The sequence below is a fragment of the Oreochromis niloticus genome, unplaced genomic scaffold (assembly GCF_001858045.2).
Source record: "Oreochromis niloticus isolate F11D_XX unplaced genomic scaffold, O_niloticus_UMD_NMBU tig00000701_pilon, whole genome shotgun sequence".
NCBI classification, from domain to species: domain Eukaryota; kingdom Metazoa; phylum Chordata; class Actinopteri; order Cichliformes; family Cichlidae; genus Oreochromis; species Oreochromis niloticus.
This window is the reverse complement of record NW_020327219.1, coordinates 155,578-182,551: the sequence shown is the minus strand read 5'-3', so window position 1 is coordinate 182,551 and position 26,974 is coordinate 155,578. Positions and strand designations below refer to the sequence as shown.

Sequence of the window (26,974 nt, the reverse complement as noted above, 5' to 3'; positions counted from 1 at the left end):
TGCAATCCATCAAAAAGATATGACGAGAGAAAAAAGTGTTCTCATTTCCAGAGTTTGAAATCTGAAGAGATCTGAGCGAGGACAAATTTTCCTACTCTCAACAATATGCAATTCATGGCAAACGGTAATAGGTGAGAAAAAAATTCTTGAATTGTGAGCATCAGGACTGTCTGAAGATATATTGGCACAAGCGTCATGTCTCAACTCTGTTTTGTTAAGGAGATATGACGATTTGAAAATGCCTCTCATTAGAGAAATCCAGCGGTGATTTTGAACAAGCTCTCCATTGACTTTCTATGGAGAGTTTAGAGACCTTGTGTTGGTCTGAGGAGATTTGCCAAAATTCTATAAATCCCACAACAATGATAGTGACATTTTCTGAAGCCTGCAAAAATACCTACATTTTGATGTATAATTTGTGGGAGTTGAGTGGAAATTGAGCGAGTGCAGAAGTTGTTCGGAATGAAGAGAAAATTCAGAATGGACGAGTGTACACTCTGAGTTAATTGCATAGCAACCATAACACGCATGTATTTTCTGAAAAATCACAATTTTGCAACTCAAAATTTAAAGAGGATAAGATTAAAATGGTAGAAGATCTGAAAAAGCTGAATCATTCAGGAATAGTCCAATAATTTGAGAACATTTTAAAGTTTGAATGGAGTTCCTAGGTGAAAGTATAAGAAAGTAGTTAAGTTTCAAAAACAGGCAAGTTTTAGCAGAATTGTGGAAGTTTCCATTCATTTCAATGGACAATTAAAGGAAAAAGTGTAATATTTTAAAAAGTATAACAGTAATAAACACCAAAAGTCATAGCTGCAATAAGCAGAAAGAGCAGAACAGTGTAGAGTTTGAACGGAGAAAATCGGTCAAAAACTGCTGAAGTAGTTCAGTGCCGAAAAACGTACGGAAGCAACTTGAAGATGAAGAAAAGATAAAGAATAAAGAGAAACAGGAACTCAATAGTGTGGAAGCCCTTGAGGGCATCCACACAACTAGAAAAATTTGCATTTCCTGCGAAAATGCTGTGTGGATGCCTTAACGCTGAAGCTGTCTGCTGAAAAGCTGAAAAAGATGAAAAGTTGCAAAAAGTTGTATGGTGGTGAAGAAACTGAAAATTCCGCTGAAAACAAGTGAAGAAGGAGAGATTTTGCTTAAAAGTGGTGAAAAGCAAAAATTCTACTGCAAAGTGGTAAAGACGGCGAAATTTGCTAAAAAAGTGGTGAAAGAAACCCGTCCTATGTTGCCATGAGCAGGATTCGAACCCGGCCCTCCTGGTCTCAAGGCAGCTACTCATCTCACTGAGCCAAACTCATTCTGCAATGAAGAGGTGGAGAGACTGACACTTTTGCTGAAATGAGCAGAAGCTGCTGAGAATTGTGCTGATAAGAGGAGAAAAGGCTGAAAATTTGCAGAAAAGAGGTGAATCAGCAGAATTTCTGCAGAAAAGAGGTAAAGAAGCAGAAAGTTGCACTGAAAAGAGATGAATCAGCAGAATTTCTGCTCAAAAGTGTTTTTTCTGAAAACAGCTGAGATTTGTGCTAATAAGAGGTGAAAAGGCTGAAAATTTTGCAGAAGAGGTGAATAAGCAGAATTTCAGCAGAATCTGCCGAAAAGATGTTTTTGCTGAAATACCTGAAAAAGCAGGGACTTGTGCTGAAAAGTGGTGAAAAAAAAATACTGCCGTGAGCAGGATTTGAAACTGGCCCTCCTGGTCTCAAGGAAGCCACTCATCTCACTGAGCCAAACTCACTCTTGCAAAGAAGAGGTGGAGAGACTCATAATTCTGCTGAAATGAGCAGAAGCTGCTCAAACTTCTGCAGAAAAGAGGTGAATCAGCAGAATTTCTGCTGAAAAGAGGTAAAACAACCAGTTTCTGCTCAAATTCACCAATCAGAGGTACTGCCTCTGTCTGCTTCATCAGGTGGGTACTTGTATGTATTTCTGCCATGGAGCATTAACAAGAATCTGAGGTCCATATTAGAAAAGCTGCTAAAATCATAAAACGTGCGCTGAAAAGAGATGAATCAGCAGAGTTTCTGCTGAAAAGAGTTGGGTTTTTTTTCTGAACACAGCCAAAAAGGCTGGAATTTGTGCTGAAAAGGGGTGAAAAAAATGAAAATTTTGCTGAAAAGGGGTGAAGAAGCTAAAGTATCCAAAATCAAAGTATTTGTGCCAAAACATAGTGTTTCTGCCATATGGTGGTACTACTACATTACAACATGAATACGGATTAAAGATGAAAGAAACTGGCAACAAATTCCTCCACTACAAACCAGTCTGATACCACTTCTTTGCAGTGTTCACATTTACTAAGGCACTATCCAAAAGGCGCCACAAGAGGGCACTCCAACACAACAGATGACCTATGTACACTGATGCACTTAGTAACAGTCAGCCTCCTTGAATTGGCAGAAATACTGTGATTTAGTAGTAATACTATAACATAACAGATATACTGTGATGTTGCAGACAGACATAGTATGTTTTTGCACTACTCATTTGTAGTGAAAGAAATTAGCAATATAAATTAGAGGTCTGTGATAGTGTATAAATTTGTAGGGAAAAAAATGTTGACCAAGGTGGGATTGAACGCACGACCTTTGAACTGCAGAGACGTGTCATTACTTACTCTGCTGAAATTAGCAGAAGCTGCTGAGAATTGTGCTGATAAGAGGTGAAAAGGCTGAAAATTTTGCAGAAAAAAGGTGAATCAGCAGAATTTCTGCAGAAAAGAGGCAAAGGAGCAGAAACTTGCGCTGAAAAGAGATGAATCAGCAGAGTTTCTCCTTAAAAGAGTTTTTTTTTCTGAAAACAGCCCCAAAAATGGAATTGTGCTGAAAAGGGGTGAAAAAAATGAAAATTTTGCTGAAAAGGGGTGAAGAAGCTAAAGTATACCAAATCAAAGTATTTGTGCCAAAACATAGTGTTTCTGCCATATTGTGGTATTTGTGCCACAAAAGTTACTACATTACAACATGAATACGGATTAAAGATGAAAGAAACTGGCAACAAATTCCTCCACTACAAACCAGTCTGATACCACTTCTTTGCAGTGTTCACGTTTACTAAGGCACTACCCAAAAGGCGCCACAAGAGGGCACTCCAACACAAGAGATGAGGTGAATGAGCAGAACTTCTGCAGAAAAGAGGCAGAACAAAAGAGAAAACTGAAAACAGCTTTTGCCATGACCGGGATTTGAACCTGGCCCTTCTGGTCTCAAGGTAGCTGCTCATCTCACTGAACCAAACTCATTCTCACAAAAGCAAGAGATGGAGCAACTGACAATTTTGCTAAATGAGCAGAAGCTGCTGAGAACTGTGCTGAGAAGAAGTGAAAAGGCTGAAAATTTTGCAGAAAAGAGGTGAATCAGCAGAATTTCTGCAGAAAAGAGGTAAAGAAGCAATAAGTTGCGCTGAAAGAGATGAATCAGCAGAATTTCTGCTCAAAAGAGTTTTTTTTCTGAAAACAGCTGAGATTTGTGCTGATAAGAGGTGAAAAGGCTGAACATTTTGCAGAAAAGAGGTGAATCAGCAGAATTTCTGCAGAAAAGAGCTAAAGAAGCAATAAGTTGCCTGAAAAGAGATGAATCAGCAGAGTTTCTGCTCAAAAGAGTTTTGTTTTTCTGAAAACAGCCAAAAAAGCTGGAATTTGTGCTGAAAAGGGGTGAAAAAAATGAAAATTTTGCCTACAGGGGTGAAGAAGCTAAAGTATACCAAATCAAAGTATTTGTGCCAAAACATAGTGTTTCTGCCATATTGTGGTACTACTACATTACAACATGAATACGGATTAAAGATGAAAGAAACTGGCAACAAATTCCTCCACTACAAACCAGTCTGATACCACGTCTTTGCAGTGTTCACGTTTACAAAGCACTACCCAAAGGCGCCACAAGAGGGCACTCCAACACAAGAGATGACCTATGTACACTGATGCACTTAGTAACAGTCAGCCTCCTACTTAGCCATTACGTAATACAGCGATATTACAGTGTACAAATTCACATAAATTTGCAGGGGGAAAAAAACAAAGCAGGAACAAGCCCAAAACAATAAAATAACTGGGCTGCCATAGCTATTGCTAACTAGCGCATACGCTAAAGGTAACTAAAACCAATACCAACCAATGTTTTTGCAGAAACACTGTAATTTCACTCAAATATTATGAAATAGCAGTAATACTATGATTTTGCAGAAATACTATGTCTTTGCAGAAACACTGTAATTTCACTCAAATAATATGAAATAGCAGTAATACTATGATTTGGCAGAAATACTATGTTTCAGTACAAATACTATGACAAAGCAGAAATACTATGACTTAGAAGTAATACTATAACAAAAGGGATTCCTCAAAATACTATGAAATTGCAGTGATTCTATGATTTGGCAGAAATACTGTACTTCGTACAAATACAATGCTTTGGTACAAATACTATATTTTGATTTCAATACTATGATTTGGCACGAGTAGTATGATTTAGTACAAATACTACGAATTGGCAGAAATACTGTGACTTAGTAGTAATACTATAACATAACAGATATACTATGATTTTGCAGACAGTCTATGTTTTTGCACAACTAGCACAATATGGCAGAAATACTATGATTTGGCACAAGTACTATGATTTAGTACAAATACTCTTATTGGCAGAAATACTATGTTTCAGTACAAATACTACGATTTGGCAATAATACTGGGTTTTAGCACAACTACTGAGATTTGGGTGAAATACTATGATTTAGAAGAAATACTATGACTTCGTACAAATACAATGTTTTGGTTCGAATAATATGATTTGCAAAACATACTATGATTTGGCACAAGTACCATGATTTAGTACAAATGCTACAGTTTCGCTCAAATACTATGAAATTGCAGTGATACTATGATTTTGAAGGAATACTATGATTTGGTAGAAATACTATGCCTTAGTAGTAATACTATAACATAGCAGATATAATGTGATTTTGCAGACATAGTATGTTTTTGCACAAATACTACGATTTCGCTCAAATACTATGGAATTGCAGTAATACTATGATTTGGAATACTATGATTTGGTAGGAATACTATGCCTTAGTAGTAATACTATAACATAACAGATATACTATGATTTTGCAGAAATTCTATGTTTTTGCACAAATACTACAATTTGGCAGAAATACTATGTTTGGGCAGTAATACTATGATTTGCTATAAATACTATTATTTGCCACATATACTATAATCAGCAGATATACTATAACATAACAGAAATTCTACGACTTAGTAGTAACACTATAATATAACAGAAATTTTAACTGGACACAAATGACATGATTTGCCCAAAACCATGATTTGGCAAAAAGATACCATGATTTGGCACAAATACGATCATATTGCAGAAATACTATGATTGGGTACAAATACTATGATTTGGCACAAGTACTATGAATAAGTACAAATACTATGATTTGGCAGAAATACTATGATTTAGCAGAAATACTATGTTTTAACATAAATAATATCTTTGACAGAAATTTCTGCTAAAAGGTACTATTTCTGCTTTTTAGCAGAAATACTGTAATTTTGCATAAACACTATGATTTGGGATAAATACTATGATTTGGCAGATATACTATATTCAGCAAATATACTATAACATAACAGACATTCCTCCACTTAGTAGTAATCTCATAACATAAAATAAATATTATGGTTCTGCCCCAAACCATGATTTGGCACAAATACCATGATTTTTCAAAAATACTATGATTTAGCAGAAATACTATGATTGAGCAGAAGTACTAAGATGTAGTAGAAGTACTTTGATTTAGCACAAATACTATTATGGAGGAGTAATACTTTAACATGGGAGAAATATTGATACTCACACACACATACACAGAGAGCAAAGTGTACAGGGCTGTTAAGAGTCTGTGCTTGGTATATCTAGGTCAGCTAAATTGGCTGCACCTGCTGTAATCAGCACTTACACACACAGACACAGAGAGAGGTATAAGTTTTCTGCAGTGTATTTCTCACATTCAGGATTCCCCTCGAACAAATGGCCATAATTTCCTAACCGTAGGAGCTAGAACGGTCATTCTGACACCGTTTTGTTCAGAAGAGATGGGGGAATCTGCAGGTCTTCATAATTCAGAGATAAAATATAAATTATTGAAGATATATGACTTGTAACACACTGTAACTGAGTAGAGGCAAAGCAAAACTGCCTTGACTTGCCCTCAAACAACGTTTTGTAACTCTAAATCTATATGGAGCATCAAAATCATTCTTTCACCGTAAGAAACAGCAGGCTTTGGTGAACAGTCATGGAAATTTTCAGGTCTCTGTTGAAATCCATCAAAAAGATATGACGAGAGAAAAAAGTGCCTCATTTCCAGAGTTTGAAATCTGAAGAGATCTGAGCAAGGCACGAATTTCCTACCCTCAAACAAGTGTAACTCATCTCAAAACGGTAATAGGTGGGAAAAAATTCTTGAATTGTGAGCATCAGGGATGTCTGAAGATATATTGGCACAAGCCTCATGTCTCAACTTTGTTTCGTTAAGGAGATATGACGATTTGAAAATGCCTCTCATTAGAGAATTCCAGCGCTGATTTTGAAGAAACTCTCCATTGAGTTTCTATGGAGAGTTTTGATACTTTATGTTACTCTGAGGAGATTTGCAAAAAATCTACAAGTCCCACAACAATGATGGTGACATTTTCTGAAAGCCAGCAAAAATACCTACGTTTTGATGTATAATTTGTGGGGGTTGAGTGGAAATTGAGCGAGTAGCAAGAAGTCGTTCAGACATGAAGAGAAAATTCAGAAAGGACGAGTGCACACTCTGAGTTAATTGCATAGCAACCATAACAACGCATGTATTTTCTGAAAAATCCCAATTTTGCAACTGAAAACTTAAAGAGGTATAAAATTAAAACGGTAGAAGATCTGAAAAAGCTGAATCACACAGCAATAGCCCAATAGTCTGAGAACATTTTAAAGTTTGAATGGAGTTTCTAGGTGAAAGTATGACAAAGTAGTTAAGTTTCAAAAACAAGCAAGTTTTAGCAGAATTTCTGAAGATTTCCATTCATTTCAATGGGACAAATTAAAGGAAAAAAGTGTAATATTTTAAAAAGTATAACAGTAATAAACACCAAAAGTCATAGCAAACATTAGCAGAAAGAGCAGAACAGTATAGAGTTTGAACGGAGAAAATCGGCTGAAAACTGAGGCAGTAGTTAAACGGCAAAAAACGTACGGAAGCAACTTGAAGAATAACTAGAAAAAATTTGCATTTCCTGCGAAAATGCTGTGTGGATGCCTTGACGCTGAAGCTGTCTGCTGAAAAGATGAAAAAGATGAAAAGTTGCAAAAAGTTGTTGTGGAGAGACGGACAATTCTGCTGAAATGAGCAGAAGCTGCTGAGAATTGTGCTGATAACAGGTGAAAAGGGTGAAAGTTTTGCAGAAAAGAGGTGGATCAGCAGAATTTTTGCAGAAAAGAGGCAAAGAAGCAGAAACTTGCGCTGAAAAGAGATGAATCAGCAGAGTTTCTGCTGAAAAGAGTTTTTTTTCTGAAAACAGCCAAAAAAGCTGGAATTTGTGCTGAAAACGGGTGAAAAAAACTGAAAATTTTGCTGAAAAGGGGTGAAGAAGCTAAAGTATACCAAATCAAAGTATTTGTGCCAAAACATAGTGTTTCTGCCATATTGTGGTACTACTACATTACAACATGAATACGGATTAAAGATGAAAGAAACTGGCAACAAATTCCTCCACTACAAACCAGTCTGATACCACTTCTTTGCAGTGTTCCCGTTTACTAAGGCACTACCCAAAAGGTGCCACAAGAGGGCATTCCAACACAAGAGATGACCTATGTACACTGATGCACTTAGTAACAGTCAGCCTCCTACTTAGCCACTACGTAATACAGCGATATTACAGTGTACAAATTCACATAAATTTGCAGGGGGAACAAACAAAGCAGGAACAAGCCCAAAACAATCAAATAACTGTGCTGCCATAGCTATCGCTAACTAGCACATACGCTAAAGGTAACTAAAACCAATACACACAAGTAGCAGGGTAAACATCTTAAGCATGGAACATTAACTCACGTTTATGTGACACACACCATCCCCAACAAATACAGGATGGGCTATTTGCTCCCCTTCCCAGCAGCTCTCTCCTCAATCGTTAGCCCAGGAACGAAGGAAGACCATCTAGCTCAGAAGTCCCATGAATTCCCTCACTGCTCAGAGGCTGCTGGGTAATGTAGCTCACACGAACACAGGTTTTTCTACAAGCACAAATACTATAACATAGCAGAAATACTGTGATTTTGTTGAAATGCTATGCTTTAGGACATATACTATGATTTGGATCAAATACTATGATATAGCAGCAATACTATGTTTTGGTACAAATGCTGCGTTTAGGCACAAATATTATGATTTGGCAGACACTATGATTTAGCAGAGATAATATGATTTGGCAGAAATACTACACTTTGGCACAAATACTATAATTGAGTGCAAGTACTTTAAGATAACAGAAATACTATGATTTAGCAGAAATACAATGTTTTTGCAGAAACACTGTAATTTCACTCAAACACTATGAAATAGCAGTAAAACTATGATTTGGCAGAAATACTATGTTTCAGTACAAATACTATGACAAAGCAGAAATACTACGACTTAGAAGTAATACTATAACAAAAGGGATTCCTGAAAATACTATGAAATTGCAGTAATTCTATGATTTGGCAGAAATACTGTACTTCGTACAAATACAATGCTTTGGTACAAATACTATATTTTGATTTCAATACTATGATTTGGCACAAGTAGTATGATTTAGTACGAATACTACGAATTGGAAGAAATACTGTAACTTAGTAGTAATAGTATAACATAGCAGATATAATGTGATTTTGCAGACATAGTATGTTTTTTCACAAATAGTACGATTTCGCTCAAATACCATGGAATTGCAGTAATACTATGATTTGGAATACTATGATTTGGTAGTAATACTATAACATAACAGATATACTATGATTTTGCAGAAATTCTATGTTTTTGCACAAATAAATACTACAACAACTACTACTACAAATACTACAAGAAATACTATGTTTGGGCAGTAATACTATTATTTGCTATAAATACTATTATTTGGCACATATACCATAATCAGCAGATATACTATAACATAACAGAAATTCTATGACTTAGTAGTAACACTAATATAACAGAAATTTTAACTGGCCACAAATAACATGATTTGGCACAAATACCATGATTTGGCAAAAAGATACCATGATTTGGCACAAATACGATCATATTGCAGAAATACTATGATTGGGTACAAATACTATGATTTGGCACAAGTACTATGAATAAGTACAAATACTATGATTTGGCAGAAATACTATGATTTAGCAGAAATACTATGTTTTAACATAAATAATATCTTTTCACAGAAATTTCTGCTAAAAGGTACTATTTCTGCTTTTTAGCAGAAATACTGTAATTTTGCATAAATACTATGATTTGGGATAAATACTATGATTTGGCAGATATACTATATTCAGCACATAAACTATAACATAACAGACATTCCTGCACTTAGTAGTAATCTCATAACATAAAATAAATATTATGGTTCTGCCCCCAAAACCATGATTTGGCACAAACAACATGATTTTTCAAAAATACTATGATTTAGCAGAAATACTATGATTGAGCAGAAGTACTAAGATGTAGTAGAAGTACTTTGATTTAGCACAAATACTATTATGGAGGAGTAATACTTTAACATGGGAGAAATATTGATATATACACACACACATACACAGAGAGCAAAGTGTACAGGGGCTGTTAAGAGTCTGGGCTTGGTATATCTAGGTCAGCTAAATTGGCTGCACCTGCTGTAATCAGCACTTACACACACAGACACAGAGACAGCTATGAGTTTTCTGCAGTGTATTTCTCACATTCAGGATTCCCCTCGAACAAATGGCCATAATTTCCTAACCGTAGGGGCTAGAACGGTCGTTCTGACACCGTTTTGTTCAGAAGAGATGGGGGAATCTGCAGGTCTTCTTAATTCAGAGATAAAATATAAATTATTGAAGATATATGACTTGTAATACACTGTAACTGAGTAGAGGCGAAGCAAAACTGCCTTGACTTGCCCTCAAACAACGTTTTGTAACTCTAAATCTATATGGAGCATCAAAATCATTCTTTCACCGTAAGAAACAGCAGGCTTTGGTGAACAGTCATGGAAATTTTCAGGTCTCTGTGGAAATCCATCAAAAAGATATGACGAGAGAAAAAAGTGCCTCATTTCCAGAGTTTGAAATCTGAAGAAATCTGAACGAGGGACAAATTTCCTACCCTCAAACAAGTGTAATTCATGGCCAAACGGTAATAGGTAAGGAAAAAATTCTTGAATTGTGAGCATCAGGAATGTCTGAAGATATATTGGCACAAGCGTCATGTCTCAACTTTGTTTCGTTAAGGAGATATGACGATTTGAAAATGCCTCTCATTAGAGAATTCCAGCGCTGATTTTGAAGAAACTCTCCACTGAGTTTCTATGGAGAATTTTGAGACTTTATGTTACTCTGAGGAGATTTTCAAAAAATCTATAAGTCCCACAACAATGATAGTGACATTTTCTGAAAGCCAGCAAAAATACCTACATTTTGATGTATAATTTGTGGGAGTTGAGTGGAAATTGAGCGAGTAGCAAGAAGTCGTTCAGACATGAAGAGAAAATTCAGAAAGGACGAGTGCACACTCTGAGTTAATTGCATAGCAACCATAACAACGCATGTATTTTCTGAAAAATCCCAATTTTGCAACTGAAAACTTAAAGAGGTATAAAATTAAAACAGTAGAAGATCTGAAAAAGCTGAATCATTCAGGAATAGCCCAATAGTCTGAGAACATTTTAAAGTTTGAATGGAGTTTCTAGGTGAAAGTATGACAAAGTAGTTAAGTTTCAAAAACAAGCAAGTTTTAGCAGAAATGTGGAAGTTTTCCATTCATTTCAATGGGACAAATTAAAGGAAAAAAGTGTAATATTTTAAAAAGTATAAGACTAATAAACACCAAAAGTCATAGCAAACATTAGCAGAAAGAGCAGAACAGTATAGAGTTTGAACGGAGAAAATCGGCTGAAAACTGAGGCAGTAGATAGACGGCAAAAAACGTACGGAAGCAACTTGAAGAATAATAAAGAACTAGAAAAATTTGCATTTCCTGCGAAAATGCTGTGTGGATGCCTTAACGCTGAAGCTGTCTGCTGAAAAGCTGAAAAAGATGAAAAGTTGCAAAAAGTTGTATGGTGGCGAAAAAAAAAAATGCCCTGAGCTGGATTCGAACCTGGCCTTCCAGATCTCAAGGCAGCCACTCATCTCACTGAGCTAAACTCACTCTGACCAAGAAGAGGTGGAGAGACGGACAACTCTGCTGAAATGAGCAGAAGCTGCTGAGAATTGTGCTGATAAGAGGAGAAAAGGCTGAAAATTTTGCAGAAGAGGTGAATAAGCAGAATTTGGGCTGAAAAGAGGTAAAGAAGCAGAAAGTTGCACTGAAAAGAGATGAATCAGCAGAATTTCTGCTCAAAACAGTTTTTCCTGAAAACAGCTGAGACTTGTGCTAATAAGAGGTGAAAAGGCTGAAAATTTTGCAGAAGAGGTGAATAAGCAGAATTTGGGCTGAAAAGAGGTGAAAATTCTGCTCAAAAGAGTTCAATCAGCAGAATTTCTGCTGAAAAGAGTTCTGCAGAACTCTTTTCAGAATTCTGCTGAAAAGATGTTTTTGCTGAAAATAGCTGAAAAAGCTGGGATTTGTGCTGAAAAGTGGTGAAAAAACTGAAAATTTTGCTGAAAAGGGGTGAAAAAGCTGAAATTGAGTTAAAAAAGTTTAACTGTTAACTGAAAGAAATGTTGCCATAAGCGGGATTTGAACCCGGGTCTCCCAGTCTGAGAACGGCTGCTTATCTCACTGAGCTAAAACACGGCTCAACCGGGCAAGGAAAACTAGTGAGGCCACTGATGATGTGCAAAAATGGGCAAAAAATATTGCAAAAAAAATTCAATATCTCAAAAAGTATAGAAGTTATGAGCACCAAAAGTCATAGCAAACATTAGCAGAAAGAGCAGAATTTTTTAAAGTTTGAACTGAGAAAATCGGCTGAAAACTGAAGGAGTAGTTAAGCGGCAAAAAACGTACGGAAGCAACTTGAAGAATAATAAAGAATAAAGAGAAACAGGAACTCAATAGTGTGGAAGCCCTTTAGGGCATCCACACAATAAAGAGAAACAGGAACTCAATAGTGTGGAAGCCCTTTTAGGGCATCCACACAATAATAAAGAAGAAAGAGAAACAGGATCTCAATAGTGTGGAAGCCCTTTTAGGGCATCCACACAATAAAGAATAAAGAGAAACAGGAAAACAATAGTGTGGAAGCCCTTTTAGGGCATCCACACAATAAAGAATAAAGAGAAACAGGAACTCAATAGTGTGGATGCCTTTGAGGGCATCCACACAATAAAAAAGGAAAAGGAAACCATTCAAGTAACTTTATATTATGAACTGAAGAGTAAGGCAAAAGTATAAATGAAAAGCATACAAGCATTAATGTATATAGATAAACCCAACAATCATATGACCCCCTATGAGCAAGCACTTTGGCGACAGTGGGAAGGAAAAACTCCCTTTTGACAGGAAGAAACCTCCGGCAGAACCAGGCTCAGGGAGGGGCGGCCATCTGCCGCGACCGGTTGGGGTGAGATGTAAACAAATCCAAAACTGTCCACAGAGCTACAGGGGGCACACTGGGATCGCAACAGCAGCCATAGAGGGAAACAGATTAGGATGTTCTTCCCAGTACTGAAGTTGGTCGGCTTTTCTTATGGGTGCGTTTTTCTCTGAGAGGTAGGTCTCCACTTTAGTTTCTGTTGATGAGGCACTCACGGATACTTCTGGATAAGGGTCATTTGGAAGCAAGTGGTTGGCTGACTTTGCGAAAACAGCTAGAAACAGATAAAAGTAAAACAATTTAAAACAATAAAACAAGAGACATCACAAAGCGCAGCTCTTCAGTTAGCAAACTGACAAGTAATGAAGTTCTAATAAATAATTGCAAAAACAAATATAACTTTAGAACTAAATTACCCAAAACTAAATTAAAAATGAAGTAAAAAAAGAAATTGGCTTAATACTGGTGTCTTTTGATGAGGTAAGTTGCCATGCGAGGTAAAAACCACACGTGGCTGTAATTTGGTGGCCTGTATACAGTTCCAATCCAAGCATGTAGTTGGCTTAAATGGGTTTGCTACTGGTGTCTTTTGATCACTTGACTGTATATAAACCTGTTGAACAAAAGGTGTATTTTAATTTCACTATACTTGCCCATCCTTGTAGCCGGTTTCTAGTAGCGTGGCACAGTTTCAAGATCAGTGTAGGGCTTCTCCACTGCCTTCACTGGACAGAACACATCTGAGGAGTTTTGAATGGATGAGATTATAGTTTGTTTCAACCAATATCAATAAATGTTAGAATATAAAGTAAGAAACAAAAAAATACAAATGACCTGTTATGGCAGGGATCCCATCAGGTGCAGTCTTTCTGTTCACGTTTCTGGTCAGCTCTTCAATGGATGAGAGCACATCAGCAGTCTTATCTATCAGTTCCCACTAGTGAGCTGTCCTTGTTGGTGGTAGAGTGTGTTCAGAAAAACTCCCTTTTAACAGGAAGAAACCTCCGGCAGAACCAGGCTTAGAGAGGTGCAGCCATCTGCCGTGACCGGTTGGGTGAGATGTAAACAAATCCAAAACTGTCCACAGAGCTACAGGGGGCACACTGGGATCGCAACAGCAGCCATAGAGGGAAACAGATTAGGATGTTCTTCCCAGTACTGAAGTGGGTCGGCTTTTCTTATGTGTGCGTTTTTCTCTGAGAGGTAGGTCTCCACTTTAGTTTCTGTTGATGAGGCACTCACGGATACTTCTGGATAAGGGTCATTTGGAAGCAAGTGGTTGGCTGACTTTGCGAAAACAGCTAGAAACAGATAAAAGTAAAACACAATTTAAAACAATAAAACAAGAGACATCGCAAAGCGCAGCTCTTCAGTTAGCAAACTGGCAAGTAATGAAGTTCTAATAAATAATTGCAAAAACAAATATAACTTTAGAACTAAATTACCCAAAACTATATTAAAAAGGTAGTAAAAAAAGAAATTGGCTTAATACTGGTGTCTTTGGATGAGGTAAGTTGCTATGTGAGGTAAAAACCACACGTGGCTGTAATTTGGTGGCCTGTATACAGTTCCAATCCAAGCATGTAGTTGGTTTAAATGGGTTTAATACTGGTGTCTTTTGATCACTTGACTGTATATAAACCTGTTGTACAAAAGGTGTATTTTAATTTCACTATACTTGCCCATCCTTGTAGCCGGTTTCTAGTAGCGTGGCACAGTTTCAAGATCAGTGTAGGGCTTCTCCACTGCCTTCACTGGACAGAACACATCTGAGGAGTTATGAATGAATGGATGACTTAATGAATGGATGAGATTATAGTTTTTTTTCAAACAATATCAATATCAAATGTTACAATATAAAGTAAGAAACAAAAATACAATTACCTGTTATGGCAGGGATCCCATCAGGTGCAGTTGCAGTCTTTCTGTTCACGTTTCTGGTCAGCTCTTCGATGGATGAGAGCAGTCTTATCTATCAGCTCCCACTGGTGAGCTGTCAGTGTTGCTGGTAGAGTGTGCTCAGTTGCAAAGACACTAAGATCACTTGGCAAGTCCATATCCCTCACAACCTTGCAGTCATTTTGTGTTAGTGAATTACACAATAAATGGGGTTGTGATAACTGTGATATGTATTCAGAACACCTGACTGGAGGCAGGCGTATGGCTGTGATATGTAAAGGTGATCAATCAATGTGTGTTTTTCGGTAGTTGCAGCAGTAATAAGTTGTGCATATCCTCTTGACTGAAACAGTTCTTGGATGGGTTTTTTCCTCTGCTCATAAGGTCCTCATTGAAGTCTCCACAAACAATAATTGGTTGGCAATTCATCATTTCCAATGAGTCCAAAAGACATTGCATTTGTGGTAAAAACCTCACGTGGCTGTAATTTGGTGGCCTGTATACAGTTGCTATCAAAGCTGTGACTGGCGATTCAACCTTGATAACAACAAATTCAAGGTCAGTCACATTTTGCAGGTATTTTCGAGACTCTGCTGTAAGAACTGTTTTGTAGTACATTGCAACTCCACCGCCATTTACCTTTGCCATGTCTGTATGGTTTGTGTAAGAGACGTGTCTGTTGCGTGTGGCCATGTTGTACTGTTCCAGCTGGAAGCGGGGAGAAACTGATGATCCAGACAAGTGAGTTTCTGTTATGCATAAAACATCAGCAAGGCTGAGTTCATGGTGGCATCTCATGTCCTCCATGTGAGTTGGGAGACCTTGTGCATTGTGATGGATAATTGTCAGCGTGGGGACTGTGGGGACAACTGATTTTAAGAATTGCAACAGTGGTCTTGCATTCTCAAATGATGCATGTCTCATATTTTTGAGTGCATCTGTGATGGCAGGATCAGCATAGATTTTCCTTCCATCAAAGTCTGTGATGTAGAGTCCTTTAAGTGAGGTTGTGCGGCTGAGTGCAACATAGGCCATTCCAGGTTCAAAAATACGCTTCAAACATACTACTGCTGACTCCATTGTCATGCCTTGTACTTTGTGAGCTGTACATGCAAAGGCCAACTTCATTGGAAATTGCCTGCGAAGAACTCCTTTTTTACTTGTAGATTCTTCACATTTCTCAATATATACCAGGTTGTCTGAGGATCCTTGTATTTTTCTGCGAAATTTTTGCCCAGAATTTTGATTGTCCAGCGTAAGTCCAATGAGATTCACAGTTTTTGGTCCATCCTGTGTGGTTGTCACAATGTTCGTGATTGTTCCAAATGTCCCATTAACAAGCCCATCTTCAACATCCAAATTTCTAATAATCATAACACGCACTCCAGGTGCAGCTTGTATGTTATCAGGTAAATCTCTTTTGTTGCCTTTCATCATATCTGCCAGGAGGACCATCTCACCCATTCGTGGGTCTTTTCTGTAGTCTTCGGCCTGAATATTTATGATATCAGAATGAAGAGCAGTTACAGTTGCTGAATTGTGTTTGTCCACCTCTTTGTTTGTAGCATAAATGTGTAATACATTAGATGGACAGTCTTTTATGTCATGGATAGCCTGTGTGAGCAAGGCTTTATCATTGGCTTCAAGAGAATCTGTTTTTTGCTTCACTCTTATCCTGTTCAGAACTTCAGCAAAAGAATGATCATCTTTCTGTCGCATGATTTCTGTCAGGTTGACCATGTGGAAATAGTCTTTCCAGAGATCAAGGACATTGTCCTCGTACACACAGAGTGGTTTGGCTTTTCCAAGGGGTGGCAGCTGATAAAAGTCTCCTACTGCAAGGATAGACATCCCACCAAAAGGCTTCTTGTTTCCTTTGATCTGCTGAAGTCTCCAGTGGATGTAGGCAAAAAGGTCTTTAGAAACCATAGATATCTCATCAATGACCAGAATCTCTGCATTTGAAAGTGAAGCTCTCACTTCATCCAGTGCATTCCCCAGTCCCTGATACGGCGGTTTTAAAGATTTTGGCAGCTTTAGCAGAGAGTGCAGTGTTTTCCCAGATATGTTAAAAGCTGCAGTGCCAGTAAATGCAGTCAGCAGGACTGCAGGGTAGGACATGTCTGCTTGGTCACGGAATCTGGGGAGTTGGTGCAAAATCTTTGTTGCCTCCTCATATATGCACTTGATAACATGTGATTTTCCACAGCCAGCTCCTCCAGAGACAAAATAAAAGAACTGCTCAGGACAGTGACCCCACACAAGTTTGAAACACCACTCACGCACTGCGTAGAATATGGATGCTTGGGTTTCATTCAGACTTTGGTACATTTTTCTGACAAAGTCTGGGCTCAGCTTTGGTGCTATGATTGCTGGCATGGCTCCACTGCTGCTACCACTGACTTGGTAGTCTGGAACAATGTCCATTTCATTTTCGTCAGTGTCATGTCTGGATTGTCGTTGGGCCACACACTCTAAACGATCTACTTCAACCTCAGGTGCAAAGGTGTTCCATGCATTGATAAGTGGGCCTTGTTGCTCAATCTGTTCCAATGCCCTTTCCATTGTTTTGCCATGGCTTTCATAACGCTTTTTGTTAAAGGTAACAATTGGCCGTACTGCAAAACCATGTTTTCGTCCACTTTTGTAGAACTGTTCGGATGTGGGGTGTTCTGTGTTTTTAAGGTCATCATTTGATCGATGTGGAAAATAAAGTTTTAGTAGTCTGCTATAAAACTTCTCTGGTTGTTTCTTTTCTGAGAACCGAGGATATCTGATTATTGCAGGTTTCCCTCTTGTTCTCTTTTGAATATAACCCATGTTATTCAAAGAGGGATGGCATTTTTTGACTCTGTTTGACGGCTGTAGAGAATCCTGTACTCTGAAGCAAATTCAGCCAAACACATTCTTTCAAACTCAGGTGTTCTGGGTCTGTTTGCATATTTTTCTGGCAATCCAGACATCCACACATTTTCATCATCTGGTGCCATGCTCTGCAACCTGCTCATCGGGAGACTCATTTTCAGGGCATCATCATCAGTCTGTATGAACACCACACTGCGTGAACACTTTTTTAGTGGCAGGCTGCATGTCCTTGCCACGGATTCTTGGGCACTGACTTCTCTGTGTTTAGCATATGCCTGCATTATCTGTTTCATTTCATCTCTTTCATTGACATTGGACTTTTTGACCTCCTGGATGACTCCATTAAGAAATTGTGTCATCTCAAATTCGGGTTTAGAGACATAAGACATCATGTACATCAGGCAGCTGTAGTCATCAATGACATATTGGATGTCCATGTTGGCATTCCAGGCTCTCAGCAGATCTGCATTGTATGCATTCACCCAGCAGTCATTAGGTTCACGCTTTAAGAGGATGACATGGCCATTGAAGACACAATCCAAGTATTGTTCATAAGTTAATTTGCATTTGTGAAGCAGCTCAGACAAGTCCTCAAACGAGGAATTTGGGTCAGAGCAAATCTCTCAATGGCTGGAGTTTTTCTTTGGCCTCTTTCTGTTTTTTTGCGAGCGCCATTCGTCTGTTTTTTTGCTTTTGTTTTTCATTTGTGCCTTTCTCCTTACTTGTGCTATGCTGCTTATCATTGTGATCATCGTCATCATCTGGGCTTGGGAAAGTGATCATTGTTTGGTCTACCGGTAGTTTGGGGAACCCAAACCTACATGACACATTACCTTTTTTGCAGGATCTGGAGTGATTTCTGCTGTGGACTTGAACCTCAGACACAATTTTGTGAAGTTCAGGATCGGCATTTTGGTCAGGCATCTTACATGTTATGTACTTGTCAATAAATTTGTACACGTGGTCTTCAAGGTCGCTTCCAAATTTAGGTGCATCTTTGACCCAAACCAGTAAATGGATATGAGGGCTACCTCTGGCCTGAAACTCCACTCGATAAAAGTAATCTTCTACTTCACCGATGGGCATTGCTGGGGACAGGATCAGTGTTGTCATTAGTGCATCGACTCTTTTTTCAAACAATCGCATCACAGTCACAGGGTTGCTTTGGAGAATTTCACACTTTGTGTTCCAGTCAAGTTGTGAAAAATCCACTTGTTCACCTTGTTGAGTTTTTATGACCTCAACAACCTCAGGCCATCTCATTTCAGCAGCTGAAAATGTCAGGAAAAAGTCGGCTTTCCTAACTGTCTGACCATAGCATGCAGATCTTTCAGTGCCTTCTCCCAATAGGCTGGAGTACCTCTCAGAGGTTTCATGAAGCGTGTTGCATCTTTGTTATTTATTAGTCTCCCCACTTCGTCTTTATTTTGAAGCATTCTGTTACAAATTCTACGTCCATCCTTGGTGATTGCCTTACCTTTGCGCAATTGGATGGACATGCTGTTTGTAGCCATGTGTGTTTCTATTACAAACTGTGCAAAGAATAGGTATCTTTGGTCAGTTGCAAACCGTGTATCTGCAGAGAACAGCCGTGTATTAAAATACATGCTTGGGGACAGTTTGACTTGTCTGGCTTCATCTAATGTCTTCTGTCCAGTTGGGAACTGCACAGGAAAGGCCATGGCTTCAAGTTTAGGAACAGAGAAGAAGCCAACAGGTCTATTTCCTTGGGCGGGTGCAATGCTAAATATTCCTTCACCATATGATAAAATGTCCTGTGCTATATCTGGTGGTTGCATACAGGTGTCTAGAACAAGACCAGGCCGAAGTTCTTCCTTTTCTTTCTCCGTATCTTGTAAGGGCTCTCCATTTGACTGTTCAGGCTCCAATAGTTCGTTTACATCATGACATGGCTCAAGTATTCCAGCTGTTGTATCCTCAGTGGTTCTTCTTTCTGGTACAATTTGGTTGTTGAAGTTTCTGGGCAGTGCATCTTGAATATCTGCATCAGCAGTGTCATGTTCCGTCTCGATTATCTGATTATTTGTGGGATCAGCAAAAGTAGCGTCATCATCAATAGATACATCTTTGTATTCTGAATGCATCTCTTTTAGCTTTGATAATCCTGCTAACACATTCTTCATGTTCACAGTGTAGAAGTGTTGGTATCCTTTGAATCTGATGTGTCTTTTCAGTTGTACCTGCAGGAGCTGGGCTTCATTGCTAGGTCTGGGAAGACAGTTTACTGTGGTTTCCACATCCGACGGTACACAAACAACAGCCCCATGTACGGCTCTTTGCTGTCCTTTTGGTAATGCAATGATTTGGCAAACGGGAGAATTTTAGCAATCAGTTGTCGTTCTAGTACATTTAATTGACTCAGTTCAATTGGAATGGGTGCTAGTGCTAAATTGTTTGCCACTGCGATGGAAGGGATCTTTCCTCGTTGTAGGTGGCTGTCACAGTTGTAGCAAATCCACTCCTCCATTCTTTGTTTTGGGAAAGTACAATTAGCTGAGCATTCCCCGTCACAAACATGGACAAATTTTCCTGTCAAGCAAGTGTCAACAATGTGACTATTTTTAACATACTTTGATCTTTTGCAGTGTTTAACTTGATTAGGAAACAGAGTTCTGTGGCACACTGTACAGACATGGGTGGGTCCTAACTTAATTGTTTCACGGAAAGCTAATGTGGCTGCTTGCATCACACTATTCACTACAAGCTGGGGCTGTGCTTCAGACTGTGGACCCTGCTGGAATTGTGTTACTAGTCGTCTGTATTTCTTCTTTATTCTCTGCGCACACAACTTTTTATAAATGGCGAAAGATGCAGTGGTAGCCATTTTGTGTCTCTGGTACTCTGCACAGCGCTGTATATGGTGCAGTCTGAATTGTGAGTCATTATGATACCTGGCATGAATTGATTTTTTTTGTTTGTGCCTGTAGTTTGGATCCGATGCATATTTTGTTCTTATGTATTTTTTCTGTCTGCTTTGAAAGTCAGCATCCGTGTTGTACCTTTGGACCAGATATTGCTTCTGTCTGCTTTGAAAGTCAGCATCCGTATTGTACCTTTGGACCAGATATTGCTTCTGTCTGCTTTGAAAGTCAGCATCCGTGTTGTACCTTTGGACCAGATATTGCTTCTGTCTGCTTTGAAAGTCAGCATCCGTGTTGTACCTTTGGACCAGATATTGCTTCTGTCTGCTTTGAAAGTCAGCATCCGTGTTGTATCTTCGGAACACATATTGTTTCTGTCTGGTTCGAAAGCTGGCATCTGTGGTATATCTTCTGATAATGTAGTCTCTCTTTTTTTGTTGAAAATGAGGATCATTTTGGTATCTCTTCACTTTGTGGGCTTTTATCTTCTCTTGAATATGAGGATTTGCATAATAACCTTTGGCTGATAACAGTTTTTGTTTATGGCGATGACAGTTTTGAGCATATTGAGTTTTCACAGCCTGTAATTTTTTCATTCGAAATTCAGGAAAGCAGGCATATCGTTGCTTTTCGTGTCTTTTTTTGTTTATCTTCTTTGCCAAGTCTTCAGATGAAGATTTTTCTTTAGCTTTTAGATGCTGCTTGTGACTTTTTTGAGCTTGACGAATAGCTTTCCCACGCCGTCGTTTATTTAATCTGCATACATTTCTTGCTTTTTGGGGGGGTTTATCTATGACTTTATCTCTTTCATTATTGAGTTCAAGATTTTCTTGTTGTTCTGTTTGGATGTTTGCTTGTTGGATCAACAGATGTTTCAAGTTGATGTTCACAAATTTGATTTGAAGCCATTTTGTATTGTTGTGGGTTTAAAGCACTTTCTAACATTGTCATGTAGGTTTGGGCTGATTCTGGTTGAGGCACTTGCACAGTGGGATTTGTGATTTGTGGTTCATCATTTTGTGGTGATGTAGCTGTTGCTCCTGGTGTTGCTTGAGTTGACTGTGCAGGCTGTTCGTTGTGAGTGCTGACTCTTTTGAAAGAAACAGGCACAAACTCATATCTTGCATACCTGCCTTGATTTTGGAAAAGGTTATGCAGGTGGGTGATCAGGTCATTCACATGAGTGAAAGTGAGCATGACTGCTGTTCCATTTGGCTGGGGTAAACCTGCTGCACTTCTTGAATGTGAATCAAATAATCCATACCTCCCAGATTTGTCACGGAAAACTGCAATGCACTGAGGCGAAACCATGAGCAAAGCATAGTTCACATCTGTTGACAGACATACAAGGCGACTAGCAAGAGGCAACCACCATCCTTTTCTTTGATAAGTTTTGTCTGCTGCTTTCAGGTATCCGTACCTTATGTTGTCCATTTTCACACTGTAGACATTTATGTCAGCATGAACTTCTTTGGGCAGGTCCTCCATGGTCAGATGATCTTGTGTATAACGCCTCTCCTGCTGAAGATTTGTTTTAATCCAACAGTAGAGTGCATCTCCCTGTTCAAGCACCTTATCAAGTCGGGCTGTGTTGAACTGGTGTTCCTCATTAAGGTAGGCCAGGAATGTGAGGGCATTACATGTGCACTGATGATTTCGAGAGAATTCTGTGTACCTTTCATCACTTTGACAATGAGTTGCACTGACACACCAGAAGTGCTGAACTGCGTTTCTCTGTAGCTCCTCTGTCAGTAGTTGTTCATTTGTGTTGTGGAAAGGCTGATCAAGGAATGGTAAAGGTGACATGTTATTGTTTAGTATTTAATGATATGCATTTCACGGTTGAGTAAAAACATATGTAACTCTTGGTACAATGATGTAAGACATTTTTAAGTGGCAATAGTTGTATAAATTTAGATTTTCTTATAAAGTAAAAAAATTTTTTTAACTATGGTAAAATAATGAAACAATGTTCAAGCCAAATTATATCACTCCTCAATCATATTACAGCATAATCTAAAGATACACAGCATCAGATAAGCCAGAAAGACAGTGACAGGAACAGTGAGAGAGAGCAGAGGTGGGAAGTAAAAATGACAAATATTTTAGATATCTGTAATTTGCTTTAGAGCTGTTTTTTTAATGACCTTTTACAAAGGTCATACCTGTACCTTCTGCTCCTCATATTTTTAAAGCAGTTAATTTCTTTCAGTATAACACATTATTTTAGGTTGATGCGGGCCTTCAAACATCAACTAAATTGCAGCCTAAATACAAATATATGAAAGGAAATCCTGTTTACGTATTATTCGTAAGAGGATTTCAGATTAGGGCTGTTCGATATAACGATATATATCGGATAACGATATAAAAACGTCTATCGTTTCATTTTACGCTATCGTTTGTTTCGTGGTGTCGCAAAATAAACTGTTTACGGCAATATTTTTTCATTACTTTGATGGTCACTGTAGTGGCTATATTAATTTCCTAAAGTTCTCTCTTTCTCTTATATTTAATATAACCACACTACAGACGGACAAGCGCTTGTTTTTATGCGTTGTCGTTAGCAACAACGACGGTAAAACCACCCCCTGTCCGCTTGTTTATTTTCCACATAAACCTTTCACAATAAAGCTCAAGATCCTGTTGAGACTTTTCAAAATAAACTGAATCACGTGAAAGATGCAGAGTATTTACGGATGAGAAGCAAAAAAGAGCCGTCAGGTGCTACAAAATAAACCTTAGACTCAAACGTTAGAACAGGCTTTTCCCCGCAGCACGCCGTGTAATAAATACTCACAAAGAAAACGGCGGCCACAACCTATGTCTAAAAATGTATTGTTTCATGCATCAGTTAAAACACTTGACTCCAGGTACACGACGCCCAGCTGGAAACACTTCAGGCAAGTCGAGCTGCCTGACATTCACAGAATTTACAGAAAATGTTACATTTTTGTGATTTATATCGTTATCGGACGATAGATGTCTTAATATCGGGATATGAGATTTTGGTCATATCGCACAGCCCTATTTCAGATGCTCTTAAATTAGATGTAATTCAATCACTGATTTCAGATTAAACCAGATGGTTCTGTACATGTGCCATAAAAACACGTTTCATAGTTGTGTTACGTTTTGTAAAGAAATGACACAAAATTCAGTTACAGGTTAAATGTGATTGAAACAGAACACACTGACATTCATCTTGAGAAAAGATCAGTGTCACAAAATGTTTGTATTTATTTGCACTGCTTTTCACTGTGGATGTCAATTTATCTGAAGCTTTAAGTATAAAATGGTATAAATGTTTTTTCAGAACAATAGATATAGAAATAGCTAAACAGACAGACAGCTGTTGAGATGTCTGCATTTTAGGAGTCTGATGAAAGAAATTGACAAATGTACATGTTTAGTCTAACATTTTAGTATATTTAGTACGAGTTAGCAAGCACACTTAAGGTGAAAGACTAAATATCAACCCCGGTGATTATACATAGGGTTAGGGTTACCTTTTTAGGTGGAGAATTTGATGCCGTGTGGAAATCATCGGTTGCCCAGACTCGTTTTGCTGGTGGACGAGTGTCTGAAATCTGATAATACAGTTAATCAAAATTAGAAAACCTACTAACAGATTTGAAATAGAGTGTAACACTGGATACTTTAAAGAAAACATGAAACAGTAGCGGTTACTAAACTTACAAAGCGATAAAAAAAATTCCAGCTGTTTGCATAACTACTAAGAAATTTGAAAGTGAGTGTAACTTTAAAAACTTTAAACAAAACTAACAGAAGCGAGACAACAAAATTCTTACTGTTTACATAAGGCAAACATGTAACCATATGTCTTTAACATTTAATGGTAATGTAACTGTCCACTATAAATCCTTAATGGAGGAATACCGTTTTAAATTTACCTTGCTGCCTGGAGGACATAAGGAGGTGGGTCTATTCTGCGTTTCCAAGGACAAGCTGGCTGGTGCTGTCTGCTAACCCAGGCAAAAAAGAATATAATGTTAAGACATTAAGTGACCTGACACTTTAATTTCACTTTACAATGCAATGCATGGCATGAACTGTTATGCCAGTTGGGTAACATTACAAGATAGAAATGGTCAACTGTATGGGTAAGTGTTATAAGAAATATATTGTATGTGCTCACTACCACATCAGAATTACCTGTTCAGAGCTATGAAAAAAAACAAACAAACAAAAAAAACAAAAAACACCCTTTGTCATATTTTCCTTTGTTTTGGATAGAAATTAGACAAAATTGAGTTAGCAAACATGCTTTAAGTGAAAGACTACATATTAACTGTGGTTATAGACACCAAAGATCAGATATATACACACTGGTTATACACATGGGTGGTAGGACTGCTCAATGAATCTACTTTTAATCAAAATTACGATCTGGGCTTTCAACGATCATTGAAAAGGAGTCGAGAGAATGAGTCGATTATTAGCACCTCCCTGGTGCTTTTTTCTCGCGCTGCTCCATGTGGCAAATCGAGCGCACCTCTCTGCGTTTCGAACACGCGTCACAACAATTAAGAGGAGCTAACAGAGGGAAGCTCGGAAAGCTAAGCAGAAGTTATTTGGAGAGGAGAGTGACTGCCGTTGGTTGAAAAGAGATTTTTTAAAAAAAAAGAAAACTTTCAGTGGTGTGGAAACATTATGGGTTCGCGAAGTCAGACGTGGATCAAGTAGACATAGTGTGTAAAGTTTGCTACAATGTCGTACCTGCACCACGGAGCAACACTGTAAAGTTCACTAAACATACATGTTTACATTTTTCATTTATTTTTTATATTGTAAACATTTACACTGTTATGAGTATTTGCACACTATTTTATGACAATCTTTAAAGCCATTATTCAATACATTGTTATTGTTAAATAAATATTGTCAAATAATGGAGATCTAGATTTCAGTGAAAATAATCGTGATTATTATTTTTGCCATAATCGAGCAGCCCTATGGGTGGGCATACCTTGTAATTTCTTAATAAAGGAATATTTTTTGATATTTACCTTGGGACCTGGGGAACATAAGGAGGTGGGTCTATCCTGTGTTTCCAAAGATAACCTGGCTGGTGCCGTCTGCTAACCCAGGAAAAAGGGTATAGAAGACATTAAGTGACCTGACACATTCATTTCATTTAAATGTTCTGCATACCATGCACTGTTATGCCACGTGTGTGACATTATAACAAAAAAATCCTAAACTGTATGGGTAAGTGTTCTTAATTGTCTCAAATGTGTTTCGAAAACTGTTCGCCTGTCTGTGATCACTACCATATCCTCATTACCTGGTCAGATGGAAAACGACTGACTGCCTCATCTTGGTTGTGGCCAGTGAGCATTGGGACAGCAGGATCGACCAAGTCAAGTGGTTTCCAGCGCTTCTTTTGTGCCTGGGATCTTTTATTTTTTCTCGGCATCTGGTAGAATGTCAGCATAAAAACAGAATATTAATTATTGGCATTTCAAGCAATTTGTTATTTTAACCCTCTGATACATTGATAGACAAGATGACTACAAGAACAAAAAAAAAAAAAATCTCTTTTCTTTAAATAGACATATTGATAGTGTCACTACCCGGTCTTAAGGCTTTGTTAAGTAAAGTTCCATAACAGTTTGTATATTGTAATTGGGAAAGTGATTACCTTGAAAGTTGGGAGGCAGATTTGTTGACCACGACAGTTAGTCCATTTTGGTGTACAGTAATTGGGAAAGTAATTACCTTGCAAAGCTGGGAGGCAGTGTTGTTGCTGAGACGCTGGTCGAATGCCAGCAGCAAGCAAACCCGGATGTTCACAGCTCACAGTTACCACCTCAAACTTTTCAAACAAATCTTAAAAGAACATTAGGCAAAGTGATTGGCTTGCAAACCTAGGAGACAGTCTTGTTGCCCACAACAGTTTTGTTATAGAGTAATTGGAAAATTGGGTACCTTGCAAGGCTGACAGGCAGTCTCGTTGCTGGGAGGTGGTCTTGTTGCTGAGGCTCTGGCAGAATGCCAGCTCCTGCTTTAACACCTTAAACTTTGCAAACAAATCTCACAGAACAATTAGCAAACTGATTGGCTTGTCGCCTGTTAAAAGTTTTAATTACAAACGATACCGCTGGAATACAGTCGAAAGCTGTGTCCCAAAACGTCAGCTGCATCCTCCGGAGGCCACGTTTGAAGGCCGATTACGTCACAGCCAGGTGACAAAGGCTGTCGAAGGACCGGCCCCACGTAGACCGTGAAGGCCGGGTCCTCCGAAGGATGCAGCCGACCATATCAGCGTCAAAACATAGAAAATTCCTTTCAAAGTCAATTTCAAACTAGGACCAAAGAGGCTTAGCTATGCTCAATATCCGCTAGCTAGCTTTAGCACAGTGCCGAAATCCAGACAAAGAGCTCACCCAGAAACACACAAAAAAATCTCTTTCAAACCTGCATTTCTAAGCAGAGGGGCGCAGATACGCTTAAATTAGCCGATTAGCGTCTAACCACAGTCATTTTGTACATATTAGCGTCAAAACATAGAAAATTC

The 26,974-nt window shown here is 38.3% G+C and overlaps 1 protein-coding gene and 1 long non-coding RNA gene across 2 annotated transcripts; both read right to left on the bottom strand.

Moving 5' to 3' along the window:
- Positions 1-13,005: 13,005 nt before the first annotated feature.
- On the bottom strand, positions 13,006-13,886 carry LOC109200334 (uncharacterized). Its single transcript, XR_002060509.2, has 3 exons — positions 13,622-13,886; positions 13,437-13,527; positions 13,006-13,061 (listed from the first exon to the last, which is right to left on the bottom strand). It is a non-coding gene; the product is annotated as an uncharacterized LOC109200334 (long non-coding RNA).
- Positions 13,887-14,465: 579 nt separating this feature from the next.
- Positions 14,466-18,099, bottom strand: LOC109200336 (ATP-dependent DNA helicase PIF1-like). The gene is made up of 2 exons (XM_025904275.1): positions 14,672-18,099; positions 14,466-14,556 (listed from the first exon to the last, which is right to left on the bottom strand). Exon 1 carries the CDS (start codon positions 17,504-17,506, stop codon positions 14,975-14,977), a length of 2,532 nt encoding a protein of 843 aa, XP_025760060.1. The 5' UTR covers positions 17,507-18,099; the 3' UTR covers positions 14,466-14,556; positions 14,672-14,974.
- Positions 18,100-26,974: the final 8,875 nt, after the last annotated feature.